The 16,989-nt window shown below is 50.1% G+C and overlaps 2 protein-coding genes across 2 annotated transcripts; one reads left to right on the top strand and one right to left on the bottom strand.

Moving 5' to 3' along the window:
- The first annotated feature begins 688 nt into the window (after window positions 1–688).
- On the top strand, window positions 689–2,953 carry LOC1277393 (cytochrome P450 4g15). The gene is made up of 3 exons (XM_555875.5): window positions 689–1,443; window positions 1,572–2,422; window positions 2,497–2,953. The coding sequence occupies exons 1-3, from the start codon at window positions 767–769 to the stop codon at window positions 2,655–2,657; spliced, it is 1,689 nt and encodes a 562-aa protein (XP_555875.5). The 5' UTR covers window positions 689–766; the 3' UTR covers window positions 2,658–2,953.
- Window positions 2,954–6,968: 4,015 nt separating this feature from the next.
- On the bottom strand, window positions 6,969–9,578 carry LOC1277392 (achaete-scute complex protein T3). Its single transcript, XM_061647090.1, has 2 exons — window positions 7,957–9,578; window positions 6,969–7,836 (listed from the first exon to the last, which is right to left on the bottom strand). The coding sequence occupies exon 1, from the start codon at window positions 9,094–9,096 to the stop codon at window positions 7,981–7,983; it is 1,116 nt and encodes a 371-aa protein (XP_061503074.1). The 5' UTR covers window positions 9,097–9,578; the 3' UTR covers window positions 6,969–7,836; window positions 7,957–7,980.
- Between the last annotated feature and the right edge of the window lie 7,411 nt (window positions 9,579–16,989).

Here is a 16,989-nt window from a genome sequence, read left to right as displayed (position 1 = left end):
GGGCAGTTGCAGCCGTTTGCAGCGGTGTTCACCGGTGCGCCAGAATCGTGGTGTCGTTCCCCGGTCCGGGCAAAATTTTAGGGCGAAACGAAATGCACACAAAAAAGGAATGATGTTTAGGATCGATCAGGTGAGCCGATTGAGGCGCGAGGGCCGCGAGGGTGCGAAAGGCAAGTCAAGTCAGCCGGCCGGCACGGTCAACCTGATGAATAACCATTGCCATTTACAATTTGATGAAAAGTTTATTGCTACAACGTACCCTTTCGCCCCTTGTCGCCCGCAACCTACCCGCAAGTGTCCCCATATCATCGAATCAGTCGATCGGTGCGCTCACTGTGAGTGATTTGTATATTTTTTTGTGTCGTTTTGCACCGTTTTGTTTTCCCTTTGTATGCACCACTTTTTGGTGGGTGAGGAGGAGGACGATGAATACGATGGGGAGGAGGAGGGTAGACTGCACCGGAGCAGTGTGGCCAGTTACGTTCGCAACCCGAGTCCGATTATAAATACTTCGCCACAGGGCGGTTGATACCTCAGAGCAGCGGCTTGGTTCAGCGGTGGTGCATTACAGTGGTGTTCTCGTCACACACGCAACAGTAACCGAGGACCCAACATCTAGTGACCAGTTCGAGAGGTGGTGTGCCACAGCATCCAGTACAACATCCAGCACCGGTCTTCATAGCGTCATCGCGTGCAAACGTGTGTGAATCGTGTGTAAGATCGTAGTGCGTACACAAGTGCACGTTGTGGCCTAGTGAGCGAAATCATGGGCATTGAAACGATCCCGGAGCGAATGGCGATGGATGAGACGGTCCCGGGCAGCTGGGTCCTGTCGGTCACGGTGGCGACCGTGCTGCTGCTGGTGGCCGGCACACTCTTCCACCTCTGGATGCAAACGCGCCGGTACGTGCAGCTCGGCAACCTGATACCGGGCCCGGTCGCCTACCCACTGATCGGGAACGCAAATATGCTACTCGGGAAGACGCACAATCAAATCATGGAGAAGGCGATGGAGCTGAGCTACATCTACGGCACGGTAGCGCGCGGCTGGCTCGGCTACCATTTGGTCGTCTTCCTGACCGAACCGGCCGACGTCGAGATCATCCTGAATAGCTACGTGCATCTAGAGAAGTCGAGCGAGTACCGCTTTTTCAAGCCCTGGCTCGGCGACGGACTGCTGATCAGCTCGGGCGACAAGTGGAAGTCGCACAGAAAGCTGATCGCGCCCGCCTTCCACCAGAACGTGCTGAAAACGTTCATCGACGTGTTCAACGACAACAGTCTCGCGGTGGTGAAGCGCATGTCCAAGGAGGTCGGCCACGTGTTCGACTGTCACGACTACATGAGCGAGGTGACGGTGGACATTCTGCTCGAGACGGCGATGGGATCGACGCGTACGGGCGAAAACAAGGAAGGGTTCGAGTACGCGATGGCTGTCATGAAGTGAGTGGGGGAGCGCAGTGCTCCCAAATACATGCAATCGGTGCAACAAAACCGTCATTTTTCCTCCGATTGCACACTGGGTAGTGTTTTGGGGGCTTTAAAATGTACAAATTTAAACTTTCTTGCAGAATGTGTGACATCCTGCACAAGCGCCAACTGAAGATCCACCTGCGCCTGGACCCACTGTTCAACTTGACCGGCGTCAAGAAGGAACAGGAGCGCCTGCTGCAGATCATCCACGGCCTAACGCGCAAGGTGGTGCGCGAGAAGAAGCAACTGTACGAGCGCCAGATGGCCGAGGGCAAGATGCCGTCCCCGTCGCTGACGGAGATCATCGGCAAGAAGGAGAAGCCGGGCGAGGGCCAGCTCGGCGGTTCGCCGGCCTTCATCTCGCAAGGCTCGATGCTGCGGGACGATCTGGACGACAACGACGAGAACGACATCGGGGAGAAGCGCCGGCTCGCCTTCCTCGACCTGATGATTGAGACAGCCAACAACGGGGCGAACATTAGCGACGAGGAGATCAAGGAGGAGGTGGACACGATCATGTTCGAGGGCCACGATACGACGGCGGCCGGTTCGAGCTTCGTGCTGTGTCTGCTCGGCATCCATCAGCACGTGCAGGAGCAGGTGTACGCGGAGCTGCGCCAGATCTTTGGCGATTCGAAGCGGAAGGCCACCTTCGGCGACACGCTCGAGATGAAGTACCTGGAACGGGTAATCTTCGAGACGCTGCGCATGTTCCCGCCGGTGCCGATGATTGCGCGCAAGATCAACGAGGACGTGCAGCTCGCGTCCAAAAACTACACGATCCCGGCTGGCACGACCGTCGTGATCGGCACGTACAAGATCCACCGGCGCGAGGACCTGTACCCCCATCCGGAAACGTTCAACCCGGACAACTTCCTGCCGGAGCGTACCCAGAACCGCCACTACTACAGCTACATCCCGTTCAGTGCTGGCCCCCGAAGCTGTGTGGGTAAGTGTAGCGAATCGGTTATTGGGTGGGTGTTACACACCAGACAAATTTAACTTCTCGTTCTGTCCCCGCAGGTCGAAAGTATGCGATGCTTAAGCTGAAGGTGCTGCTGTCCACGGTACTGCGACACTATCGCGTTGTCTCCAACCTGACCGAGAAGGACTTTAAGCTGCAGGCCGACATCATCCTGAAGCGCACGGACGGGTTCCAGATTCAGCTGGAGCCGAGGGCATGATAAGACCGAGAACGCATCCGGGGACACACCAGACGAGGATACATTTCTGGGAATCTGTTGTGTGGGACACTTTTAGAAAAAAACGACAACGAAATAGCTTCAAAGCAGGCATGAACGGGAAGGCAGCAAAACATTAGACGTCGGCTGTTTATGCATTTGGGCCGGCAGAGGTATGGGCGAAGAAAGGAGAAAAAAACATTTGCTAACCATAATCTCACTGCTTTATTTTTTGTTTTGTTTTAGAGCGCACTATGCTCTCAACGTTATAGAAAAATAAAAACAAAGTAGAAACTTAATCGATAACCTTTACCGAAGTAAAGACGTCCAGCGGTTCGTGTGGTGTGGTGTTTCGTTGGAAAGTCCGCCGAAAGTCCGCAGCTACCTGTTGGTCGGTCCGCGAAAGGGTTTGCAGGTTAGTCGGGTGCCTTATCTTCGCTACAAAACCTCTTAGCGAAAGGGATCGATTATCTTTGCTTTTATTTTGTTTGGGTACGCTGTACGACTTCATCGCAAGGCAGCGAGGAACAGCTTTATTGAGTTCGGCGAGGATCTGGGAACGTTGATATGATGTCGCCGGGTATCTTGGGGGTTTTGGCCTATCGAGCGTCACCATCTAGACAGTGTATACGTCGATTCCCGAACAAAATAGAAAGAACTGTTTGTTTTCATATCTACCAGCGACATGTGTCAAAATCCATCAATTGAACCTCACTGAAAGCATTGTCCTGAATGGGAAGGTTTTGTCCCGATAAGGTATATTATTTTTACCAATGCAAGAGCAACCGAAGCTATCGGAGTGGCGTTGTTCCGAACAATCCTTTTAAGATTGTAGATCGTAAAGTGAGCCTTTAATGGGGTACTAGTGCAGTTTACGACCACGAGAACCTTTACAACTGGCGACTGAGCGACGGCGAAGAACACGACACAAACACGCTTGGCCCGGTCGCTTGAACCCAGCAACGGTTAATGAATGCGACTCGCCGTGCACGATTACCCAGTCAGCCAGGTAGGCAAATAATATGCACGGGAAAGCGAAAGTGTTTTCGAGACCGTTGTGTGCTTTCGATCGGCAAGCAAACGCCTACGCTTCTTGACTTTTCTCACCTTTGCTTCACACTGTGCTTCACACCTTTGCGATCGTGCATGTGTGCTCGTCCTCCCTAGCTTATCAGTCGTCCGCCTGTCCGTGTCGTCCTGATAAGTTGATGTACGCAGGCGACCAACGTTCTTCAGAGGGTTATTAATTCCCTGCTTTCGGAGAATGTCCGGAGAAAGGTGTTAGAAGTTCATGCAACAGTAACGGATACAACCACACAGGCTCATTATCAGGATGCACAGGTACGTTCTAAGCACGTCCCAAACGTCTGGATTGCGCAACAGCGACATCTTCGACATCCAGCAATATCCGAGTATATCGTTTCGGTCTTCAAGATAATTGAACAGCTGGATCAATCTACACGCGACGGGGGCGCCCAATGCCATGCTGGGCTGTTATCGACCGATTCCTACACACCCACAACCCAGTGCAAACATTTAACCGTATCGTTGACCACACTTTCTACACGAACTGATATGGGTTCGATACAAACACGCGCCTCACGCGGTGGGAGCTTGTGCAAACACGCCATGCACCCTGCGGCGCACTCTACCCAGCAAGACCACACAGCTGAACGGGTTCCACGAACGGTCACGTGGCCGGATATCTGCACTTCCTGCGGCTGTGCCCCGGTGCCATTAATTATGGTAACATCTTTTATCAAGACATACCAGCCCATGTGTCTTAGTGCCAGATTGTTGTTTCCAGGACCCGAGAGCCGAGAAGCTGAAGGTGGTATTGCAAATCCCGTGTGTCGATGTCAGATCAGGTCTCAATTATTCTAGCCATCTTCGTCTGCAAGGAACACAATTCAATTCCAATCACAAAGCAGACAGTTTTGTGTTTTTGTTTTGACTGTTTTCATGACACAAACCAAAAACATCCCTTTTTTCTGGTTCCATTGTCAGAGTTCCTTGTGTTCCTTGGCTAGAAGGTGACAATTATCTTGTATGCTGATGCTACAAATAATAGACACCTCGTGCTTGAAGGATCATCATCTACATGTGTCTCGATTTAAAGATAAAAATAAACAAACACACGACAGCACAGCAGGCCTCGGCAATAGCAAACCAATTTCGGACTGGTGCGATGCAAAAGAACGGAGAAAAACGGAGGAGCCGTACCGAGATTGCGATCACCCATGCGTTTGTCCCGTATCTTGCAGCGTTTGCACTGTGTGGTCTGAAAGAAAAAAAAAAGAAGAGCAACACGATATAATTACTCTGCGTGGTAAGCCACACACGGTCGCCGCAGGACATCTCGAGACATCTCGGGGACCGTTGCTATCGATCAACCCAGGCGCGGATGATGGGACTACGTGTGGTCGCATCGATTTTGCCAGCTTTCTCTCCCTCTATCTCGATCTTCCCGGCGGGGGTGTGTGTCGTTGAACGGTGCTGAAGGTTGTACATATTGTACATGAATTTATTGTACGGTTGCGATAGGGCGTGAGGTGCGATTACCCTAGCATTAATGCAATGCTGTAATTGCTGGTTCAGCCGATGACAATATTTGACATACTGATTTCATCAGAATTTTAGCGCAGGTAAGGGCACAGATGACGGTTTTATTCCGTTCTTTTCTTTTTAAAACTCCCTAAATTCTCAAGCTCAATTCATGCTGCACTTGCGCTTCTTGGCACGGCAAACCGCGCGGTGCTGTGCTGCCGGACGTGAAATGGTCAAACAGACGTCGGTATAGAGAAATATTCTGTTTCTTAAACATTTGCAACTAACCTATGACTAATCCTAGCCGCGCTTGAGCGGGATGGCGCACGACACCGCAGCATATCTTGTTTACATTCCACGACACATTATGTCAACATGTGGGCATAGAAAAGAAGGGAAAGAGAAGAGAGCGCAAAGGTGGAAGGGGGTGGTGGGGATTGATTTGTCGTGCGACGAAAGCGTGGACTCGAAACTGCACGCGCTTCGCACAGGCTGTCAATATTAACACACGAGACAAGTTATAGGTAAGATTGGTAGGAGATATCGAATCGTTTTATAGCAATCGAGACTTTGTTAACTGTAGCAATGTTTCTTTTTTATATTATTACGCACTAAGCGATATAAAAATGCTAGAAGGGAACAGAAATGTAAATGATTCAATGTTTCAATGTACAGAGGAGTAAAGAAACGGAAATGTCAAAATCCGACACCTATGTCCGCTTATCAGGCATCACTTCCGCATGAGACGTACAAGCTCGTAGCTGCCAGCCAATCAATTGGAGCCATTATTTCCTCGACGTCATCAATTATTTAAGCGCACTACAATATTAGGCTCATGCTAATTATTGATGGATGGTTGTAGCTGCTCCAATATTTTACCTCCCATCCAATACCGATGGTCGGCATATCTTCCCGACACGGTCTACCAAAATTTCCGAAGTAGACGGCACGCATCCCCTCACACGGAATAGGTTGAGTTCAAGGGTTCCCGGGTACTTGCAACGATAAATACACCGTATTTGTACAGTCTAAGTTACGTGCTCTTTCATATCTGCGCCTTATCTGCGCTACAAATTAGCATCGTGAAGAAGAATCATAATCGATGGCTAGCAAAACTGGACCACCGGAAGAGACGGCGCACCAACTAACTCCGCACACGCTCCTAAGAGCTCTAGATAAGATACCGAGCAAGAAGGCTTGTAGCTCAGGGTTCTATAAAAAATCGCTTCCGACTAGAGAACAGACAAGTCGATTGTGTCGAGGTAGGGACGCAGAAAAAATATTATTGATCTATTGGAACAGTGAAGTTACCGTGCAGTGCAAAAGGAGCGGATGGGGCGATATAACTCGTGTTAGTTGATTTCTTGGAAAGTCAAATGTCCATGATTCCATGTTGCGTGCGCTGAAGGCATTGACTAAATCACATCATGGTTTGATTTTGTTCACTGAGCCTAGATTTGACATTCAATATAGAAGGATATCGGATGAGACGACTACTAGAAAACACCCTAAACGTAGGATCTTGCATGAAGTGTTTCAGACAATCATTGATATAACCTTTTTTCCCTTCAAAAATCCCTTAACTTTCATCTTCCAAAGGAAATGTGTATTCCATGCAAAAAAAACCTCAGAAGAAACTTCAATGCTTACCTGGTTGGACAGGTACTGCTTTCCAAACAATGTGCGCAGCAGGTATTTCTTATTGTTATCATCTTTTTCTTGTAAAAACTATAAAATTCAACCAAATAAAACGTACACCATTTAGGGATTTTTTTTTTCAAATACCATACACTCTAGCACCTCTGCTGTTCGAGCGAGTGTGTGTTTGGCTGTGTGTGGGGTTTTCTTTTATTAAATTTCTACGTGCAACGCAACGTAAATTGCTTTGTACAATCGCTTCACTGTATAGCGCGCTAAATAATATTTGAACTGCAATATATATATAATATAAAGATGGCCGACAACAGTACTTAACAACTTATACACTATACTAACGCGAAAAACTAACCCGACGCGAAATTGTTTCACTGGTTTGCTGTTTTTTTTTCGAATCGCATTGCTACACTGATGACTATGACTTGTTCTCTCTCTCTTTCTTTCCTGTACAATCCCTAGCTGCTAACTTTAATCAGTGTCTAATTCTCTCGTGTTCCCTTTTTGTTGGGCAATGTGTAACTATAAATAGTACAATAAACTTAAGCAAGCAAGAGCGATGGTTCAATAGAAACGCTCGCAATACATGTACATTACAAAAAAAAAGATTAATAAATGATAGCTCCGTAACGTGTGTATAAACATCAGTAGTATAACTATAATAAAACATCATTTTGCCGTTGCATACAGCTTCAAGGACCGAGGCTACAAGTGTAAAAAAGGCACTATGCGTGATTTCAACTGGGTAGGTTGCGGAGACGCACCGATAAACAGGCTTGCTCAGGCGTTGGTACGTTCATCCTCTGTGCTCCGGATACGCGAACACTGAGAGGAGATTGCACCTTCACAACACTCTGGTTACGAGTGGACCTCGTCACTGGCAAGCATTTGCTGGTGTGGGTGTTTTATTGGCAGGAGCACGCACTCGCACACACGCGCGTTGACTAGACCGTTCCCTCGGGGCATCTATCGATTGCCGTTTCTATAATTGCGTGAGAGGAGAGAAAAGAATGGAAGGATGGTATTTAGTACATGTTTGACATTTGTTTTGTTTTGCAGCGGAGTAGCTCCCAGGGTTTGCGGGGCGAGTGTGAACACCTACCGATTAGGATGCTGTGGGGGCGTGTTACTGCTGCTGCCACCAGGAGATGTAGTCGAGCAGTTCCTCGTCGTCGGGATTCTGAGGGCTCAGCTCCTCGTCGTACTGCGTGTTGTCGTGCAGCTCGGTCTTGAACTGTACCGGTGTGTGGTGAGGATGACTGTGGTACTGCTGCTGGTGTTGCTGTTGGGGCTGATGCTGATGGTGGTGCTGCTGCTGCTGCTGCTGCTGGGCAAGGATGTAGTTATTGTTGTCGGTCGCCGAACCTAGCACCGTCGAGTGGCCGCCGGTATGCAGATGCACAGACGAAGACGTAACACCGCCAATGCCATGGTCCGAGCCGAACGACGGTGTCGGCGAGCTGGACGGATCGACGTAGATGTCGTACGGTTCGTGCTTGAAGCCGCCGGCGATTGGTGCGTAACAGCCGCCGCCGCCGCTAGTGCCACCGTGCGACGAGTGGTCGGACAGATGGGACGGTGCCGGCGAGGAAGCGTTCGACGGTTCCGACATCGTGCCGTAGTAGGTGGAGCTGCCCGAGGAGGCCGAGCAGAGTGAGCTGTTCGACAGTTGATTGGTGCTGGAGGCGCTGGTGAGTTGCTGCTGCTGCTTGTTGGACGGCAGCTCGCCACCGTTCTCGTCCAGCATGCGCTGCAGGCTGCGGATGTACTCGACCGCCAGCCGCAGTGTGTCGACCTTGCTGAGCTTCTTGTTGGCGCCGCGCGCCCCATTCGTCAGCGCGGTCACCACGGTTGATGGGATGTGCTGGCGCAGGTTCGCGAACCCATTGTTCACCTGCTTGACACGGTTCCGCTCGCGAGCATTGCGCCGCTGTACTGAGGCTGATTGTTGCGGGGTCGCGTACGGCAGCCCGCAGTAGGCGTACTTCTTGCTGCTGTTGCCGCTGCCGCTGCTGCTGCTCACTATCGGGCCGGCACCGGGCAGCTTCGCGTTGGCCCGGTGGCCGCCCAGCACGGTTGGAGCCGGCGCAAGTGGCCGCTGCTTGCCGAGCAGGGAAGCGGCCGAGCTGCTGGTCAACTGTCCGGAACCGATCGGTTTCTGCTGCAGCGCCAGCCCACAGTTGCCCGGCATAATGTTGTGTAGATTTTGGCTGAGTGCCATACTGCGCACAGCTGCTGCCATGGTTTTGTCGTGGTTTGTCGCTTTTGGAATGGAAGTGTCCCTGCAGAGGGATCAGCTCAGATCACTTTGGATCGCCAAAAACACCACCCGCCACTGGTTCCCAGTTGCACGCCGATGCCAAAGATGGGGTTTGAATTGATTGGAGAATTTTGAACGAAAGCGACCGCTACTCCGGAAGGATTATTTCGGGATTGCTGCACGAACCTCAAATTTCTGTTCCACTTTGCAATAAATTCTGCTCACCACCGAGATCACACAGTGTTTTTTCGTCTCTGCACGTTAAATTCCTGCACTACACTGATCACACGCACTTGTTCCGCCGGTCAGGTCTTGCCGAAGACTGACTGTCCTGTTTGCAAGTAGACACCACACTGAGCGCACCGCACTTGATCTTCAGCTCCGCTTATACTGGTCCGAGAAGCGAGTAGTGCGCACGCATCGGAAGTTGCTCCCGAAATGATACCTTCTGGGCTTAGGGCAATGCGTTTTGTACAGTTTTTCGGGCCACCACGCCACCTTCGCCGCACTTTGCTCCGGGGCGCACAGGCACTTGCGTACGGAGCGAGCGAGTGTGTGCACGCGGCCGCACGCCCGCTCTCTTCGGCGCCGCTCCATCACGCTCTCGCTGCCGGGCTCGTACGGCAAAAGATCGGTTCCGTTTCGCTCGCGCGCTCCCCGTACGTGAGAGAAGGTTTTTTCGGGTTTCGCTCTTCGCTTTCCAAAATCGCTCGAGAAGATCCTTTTTGATGCACACACACACAGCAAGACGATCTTGTATCAGTTTCTGCTCTCGTTCCCTCGCTCTCTCGTTAGTGTCTTTCTATCTTTATCTTTCTTCCCTTCAACCACTTGCCACACCACCTCCTATCGTTCGCTCCGTTTTCTTCTGCCCTTCGTTGTGTTTTGTAAGTTTTTTTTTTCAGTTATTTGTTGCTCCTATCTGTTTTCTCAGGCGCATTGCGATATCTCTCTCTCTCTCTCTCTCTCTCTCTCTCTCTCTCTCTCTCGCCCTCTCTTCAGAATTCATATCTACGAGATGAGTAGTCTACAACCAGCCGAAAGGATCACGGGAGAGCGAGATCGGGCGAGATCGCCGGGAGTCTTCGGGGGTCGGTTCGGTTCCCAAAAACCTACCCCTAATGCGTGTGTCGCTCCGTGCGTGTGTTTGTAGATGCGCGCGCGCGCGTTCGACGAGCCGGTCGCGTGCCGCATTCTGATATTTTTTTTTGTTGCGTTGTTGCTGCGCGTACGATCATCCTCAATGCGCTATCGGGGCTCTCTTTCGTTTGCTTTCGCCTGCCTCATTTGCCGCTTCATCTTTTGCTCCTTGAAGAGCGATAGAGAGAAAGAGAGGGAGAGAAAAGAGAGATAGAGAGGGCGAGAGTGAGGAAGAGGGTCGGGAAAAGGAAAGTCGCGGGTTGACTTGCCTTTGCTCGGGATGCGGGTGCTCTGCGGCTCCTCTGCCAGCCTGCAGCAGCCTAGCGCACGCAGAGGGATGCAACGCGGATCCACACACTAACAGGCCCCGGCAGATGCAGGATTCGTGCACTCCTCCCTCCCTCCTCTCTCCTCTTCGCGCGCGATCTTACGATCACTATTCACTTCCCTCGATCCACTTTCCGCTCGCTTCCTTTCGGAACGGTTGGGGTATGTTTTTTTTTGTCGCTGGTTTGCCGTTTGGATTGAGAAAAATACGGGAAAACCATCGCGAACCCTCAACGGTACGATGGATGGTGTGTAATCTCGCAACCGGGGCATAATCTTACGGTTGCTGTTAACACGGTGTTCGCGATCGGGCGGCTCGACTGCAGCCATTCAGCCGTTCAGTCATTCCAGGCTTTCCTTAATTCAAATCAAATTCCAGCCTCCTGCGATCAATCACGGCGAAAGATCCCGATCGGTAATTTAAGGTGAGATCTAAAGTTCACAAAATTATAACGTGAGGCCTTGCGAGAAATTTTGCCAATAGCAAAACGAACTTCCAGTGTCTCGTCTAAATCTTTCCAGTGAGATAATTTTGCTCCCATCAGACAGCGTTAAAAATCACATAAGATTTTCCGCAGCTCCGTACGGTCGAAAATGGCAAAGAAAGGCAAAAGGAACAAACGGCACCCTTTTTGGGACGAACGGCCCGCGCGGGGAAAAAGGGTTTTTGACGATCGGCCACACGCCGGATCGTGATTTTTCGTTTCTGCTCTGTGGTGTCGTTTTTTTTGTTGCGCCGTGCTTTTGTGTCTTCTGGCCCTTCTGGCGGCATTTTAAGGATGTGCTTTGCGCACCCCGTTCGCCCACCTGCCCGCAACAGAAGCATAAACATTAAATACACATCACCATCAGCGGCAGCGACTTAGGAACCGGGTGCGTGTGTATGCGCCGGTCCCCTCTTTCCACCTGGTAAGCTGTGGAAGTGGAAGCCGCATGCTCCGACAATTTTGGCACTGACAAACACACACACACATACACATGCACACAAGAACCTAAAACCAGCGACGTGGATGCACCAAAGACAAGCGGTTAGACATTAGAAATGAGCGTGTTCGCGGCTCTTCATCAGCACCTAGTATCGGGGTCGAGAAAAAAACTCCAATGATGCACCATTGAATTATTCATTTGTCTAAGTGATTCGTTTGAGAGGAAACACGCTGCTCCTATCTGAGCGCAAAAAAGGAAACCGTCCGAACACTCCTTAAGCTGTAGCTACAGCCCAAACACAATCATCCGCATGTTGTTCTGCCGCGAAAGGAATTTCTGGAACATTGGTCGATTCATTACGAATTGATTGAGATGTTGCAGCAGAAATTGTGTATTTTGGTTCTTTCTATGCGAGATAGCACTGTCTTTATGAAGAAATCTGTTGCCTTCATTTTTGCCCGGTGGCAGCCAATTCCTGCAATTTGAAACATGTCGTCATCCGCAGTGGAAACATATGGTATTAGACCCTGATGAACTAGCGTAACAAAAAAAACGAAATCAATTTCTTCTCCAAACTTGAGCAATATGAGCATACGAAACGACACGCGCCATATGTGTCTACCAGGCAAACCGGCATGGGCCAAATGTGGCCAGCATCGGGTCTCAACCGGTGGTACTAAGTCACAGGACAAACCACTAGGCAACGTTTTGCGCGCAGCCGAGCAGACGGGCCGAAAGATTGCGTTACTTGAGTCATCCCGGCTGGGGTAATCCGATACGGAGCGTCATCTTCTTGCACGAGGATTATGTGACAGACGAACCGTTTGCGGGCGAAGTGTGCTATACTCGGAAATTGGTTGAATCTGAAGCCCATGCGCTGAAGATTCTGGGAGTAGCTTACGAAGTACATTAACTACTTTTTTGCGTTGTTGTGTCCTTTCTCTATACCGCGCTCTCTTTCTCTCTCTACTTTATAGACACGCACGCTGGTGTGTTGTTAATATTGTCACGGTTCCGTACGGTACATTACCACTTTGCCACTGCACCATGACGATAGCATGATGGCGTGTGAACAACGTACTGCCGATGCTGTGCAGCGTATTCGACCACCGGGAAGTGCAGTTGGGCGCACGAAAACCTCGCGTACATGCGCACCAAACCAAAGGTACGGTAGGTGTGAAGCGACAACTTAGTCTATTTGTTTTTCCGTCCGATTGGAGTGTGCCGGTGGACCTTGCGCGGGCTTTAGTCGAGCTCGCCCGAAGGCACCATCCGTTCCCAGACAGGTAGTTGCCAGGGGCCCCGCGTAGAAGGTCCTCGAACTGTGCGCAATGATTTTGCAACAAATAGAAGGACCAGCGGACCTGCCTTAACCCAGGTAAGGCCGTGTCTCAAGACACGGCTAAGATCCAGACAGTTTCTCTTTTGCTTCGATACGCATCCGTAGCAGCTCATTTTCTACCGAGGGTTCGTTGCATTATCGCGTGTGCATCTTTGCAGCACAGAGGAGAGGACAGAACGGCGGAAGGGGAAAGTCTTGCAATATCTTAGCCATTAAAGTTGCTGGAAGAAATGCCGTAATCTTGTGTACCTTTGCGACGCAATAGCGAAATCCCGGAGCACCGAGAACTGAAAAATTCAAGGCAAAATGGAGAGGAAAGCAGCGAACCTGAGCAGCAATTGTAAGACGTTCGTACGGGATGCTGTGTGCTGGAGGTTCTCGAGGGACGAGATTTTCTATCCCGAGCTACCTGAGACTTTGCAACATCAACCCGGACTCAAACTGGGACAATGAGCTGGTTTCTTTTCTTTGGGTGAGCAAAGGACTCCTTTAGGAATCAGGACGAACTTGTTGTGTGGGGTTTCAGTTTTATTCATTCTTCCAGCGCCCTGTGCTTCTTGTCGTTCCTCCTTCCTTCAGCTTTGGGAGGCTTTGGTGAATTGGTACACTGATAGAAAATGAGAAGAGCAAGACCAATGCAAGCAACTACACGAAGATACGGCCCGTGGGACACGGTTCTCATCGATCTCGCTTGATAGGGACACCCTTGGAAATCGAAAGAAAACACTACAATACCGCATTCTTGCAAGGCTACGAAGGTGCTCCGGAATAAAATATCACCCTCCGGGGCGAGTCCTGTCAACCTACATCGTGTGTTTGTGTGCGTGTGTGTGTTTGGTACGCACGTAACATTTTCTTCTTCTTGTATTCGAGGTACGCTGGAATTCGTCGTCTTCGTAACGGGCCCCGGTGCTGGAGAAGATTATCCCAAAATGCACCAGGAAGCGTATCGTAAGCGGACAACGCGCTGGGACGACAGGCTACTGGGGTCGCGCTGACCGAAAGTGACCTGGATCTTTAATCGATTTGTGACGGCAGTAGCGGTACTTCGGCACTTGAACGCTTTGCTACGCTTTGTAGGCTATTTCTTTCGCTTTGAGTGGAGCGATTTCCAGGAAAACGATTGCGCCTGTGTGAAGAACTAAAAGGTAAGGATGAGCGGCATCAAAGATGGGTAAGTTAGCTCCTCACGGATGACCTTAGCACAGCAGAGTGTTCCGATTGAAGGAATTAATAAAGGAATAATTCAAACGATTTTCTTCCTCCAAACGCATGAAAATGTGATCCCCTGATTTTTTGCAGTGCCTTTTTTAATTCCGATGGATTAACGTTCTTCTATGAAATACTGTCACCCCTGTTTTGTTAATACGACTTGGCAAAAAAAAAACTCTCAACCTTTTACTTCAGAAAGGGTTTCAAACTCCCGTATCCTTCCAGTTCACCCTTGGTGCTTAATTCACAAGCATTGAATGTGCTGGCAAGAGGATTTTCCAGTGTCCCAAACATGTCAGATGTCAAACGGGAAACAGTATCCAAAACCAGGCACCATCAACAACCACACCAAAGCTGACCGGGATGATCCTTGGATGAAGCAGAGGAACAAAAAAATCAATCACCATCTGCAGGTTTCTTCTTCCACACCCTTCCCAGAGTGCTCCCCATCAAGAAACTCTCTGACACCTTTTTTTGCTGACGTATGTAACAAAAATAAAACATCCGGTGCATTGGAGAACCCAAAAGCCCCGACACGAAACGACACAGTGTCATCATCACAGTCAAAGTCGCGTGTCGTGCGCTATGGTGCCTGTGATCTTTGCGCCTGCCGACAACATCGGCGTATTTGCATTTTTATCTCTTCGCTCCATTCTCCATACTCTTCCCCGGGCCAAGCCGCGTAAAGTTGCGTTGGCTGCCAATTAGGTATGCAAAACTGCAGCCCAATCCTGTCGCGTGCTGATTGGAATTGGAGCAAAACTATGCCGCACTATAGAGACGAAAAAAAAATCCTCAAAACACACACATGGCCCCCAAAGCCACCGACTGCAGTCGTTTCCGTTTTTGATGGCGCAAATTAGCGTTTAAATGCCGCTTAGCTGCACCGGGAGCCGTATCGAAGCGGGTGAGAAGGCCGCTCCACTCTGCGGCTGTCATCGGCGTAACGTTTAGAATTTAATTGACGTTTATGTGACGGGGTCTTTTTTGTTTCTGCTCACAAGCGCTCGTGCCACGCACAAAAACAAGTGGGGCGAGGCGGGAGGCTCATTCCTCGTCGAGGTGACGAGTTCCGGGGCGCCCATCGGCTGACAAGATATTAAGAGATAATACACTTTTTGGGCGCGTTTTGTTTGTTTTTTTTGTGTTGTTGTGGACGTAGCTTCGAAACTGCGTGGCGGAAGCGTTTCATGCTTCGCCGTCGTACGGTATAATGCGTTTACCACCCACAACGCAATCTACGCGGGACCTTGGAGCAATATCCGAAGGTGGAAAGCGTCCTGGGTGATGTACGGGTTATTCTAAGTTTTTCCACAACGTAAAAATTTAATCATATTAATCATTCCCATCCATAAGAGTGCGTGAGCCGCCTTTGAAGTTCGCGTTCCAGGAGCTGAAGATTGAGGCGGCCCTTTGAACGAAAAGATTAAAAAAAAAAACACTAACGGCATCTTCTTTCATATGATGCATTCTCATATATTGGTGGTATGATTTATGAAAGCAACTCCAACACGTCAAGGTTAATAGTTTTGTTGGAGGAGCCTTCGGACGGATCTTTCCTTTAGGACGGGCAATGAACTAAAGCATCACGATAAGCGCTCATTTGACCCGGGCATTCATGGACAGGAATCGACGGATTAGCGATGTGGTCTCGTTATGATTGGTTTATTACTTTATTGGTAGCTCAACATTTACAGGATCTGGAGTTGTGGAGCTCTCCAGCCACGTCGTACGAAACAATACGGAACGCTTTTTACTTGATTTTCATCAAGAAAATACACGCCCGTACAATGCCAGATTTTATTGCATCCTAAGGCTTCAAGATGGGACTTGCAGCGCAGGCGAAATGAGACCCCATCGTAAACATGTCATTGGGTGCGCACTGATAACTAGTGCGGGCATTCTTTTATTGGAGTCCGTGAAATGGCGTGTGAAACGTACCGAAAGAAAGGTTTTTTTGTAGGCCATCTTGCGAAGAGAGCCCCTGAGAACCACTCCCGATCGCGAAGGCGATGCTTATACTCATATCCAAAATGCATCTGCCCCCCAAAAACGGGGGAATTTCTGGGATGCCTATTGTTTGGCCTGCCGATCGACCAAGATGCCGCGGCATCTTCTGCTCTGTGTATCTTCTGCTTTCCGTGCTCTGTGGTTCTTCTCTGCAGGGATTTCCAGGTTGGGCGCAATCGTTAACACACGATCTTGCACGGAGCCGACAGGTCTCGAGAACCCGATTTGCTACAAGGCAACTGTGTAAGCTTCATTACATAATTGTTCCAAAGCTTTTGGGGTCGCCGACTGCCGACCTGCCGCTCAGGATTAGGGCTAATTTGTGCGCGGCTGCTCTGCCTGCGGATCTTCCGAGATTACGCTACAAATTGGCATCTTCGTCCTGGACTTCGGCTACAGTCGAAGATACGGCGCGCATCCTTTGCATATATCAATGTCCCGGGATCAATGGCTGCGGCTCGGCCGGTCACACCTTTTCGCTTTGCTGGAAGTCTTCTTTGCGACGGTTGACCGATTTTCCATACGTCTTAGGACACCTTCTCCGCAACGGTGACGGTACTGGGGGCCAGCTGGACATCCGACGTGTGCGCATGCGGCTATTAGAAGGTATTTTGCGCATTGTTTGGCTGCTGGCTAATTTGTTGAGCCATTGTACCGCCTATGGCAAAGAAAAAGAAATGCGTAGCCCATATGAGCGCCGTGTGCTGGGCAGATCCTCTCCGGTGAGCTAATTATCGGCTCGGGGATTTCATTCTCTTCTTCCTCCCGCTGCTCAACCATACCGTTTTGTCTTTGGTTTTGTCTTGGATGGCTTGCGTCTAAGCCATCACAACCCCTCCTGGCAAAGCCGATAGAGCCCGGGTGGCATCGGAATAATCGGGACACGACCACCCACACCAGACATATACGGTACAGGG

Source organism: Anopheles gambiae, chromosome X (assembly GCF_943734735.2).
Source record: "Anopheles gambiae chromosome X, idAnoGambNW_F1_1, whole genome shotgun sequence".
In the NCBI taxonomy this organism is placed as follows: Eukaryota; Metazoa; Arthropoda; class Insecta; order Diptera; family Culicidae; genus Anopheles; species Anopheles gambiae.
The sequence above is the reverse complement of the archived record's forward strand: the minus strand, read 5'-3'. Positions and strand labels throughout refer to the sequence as shown.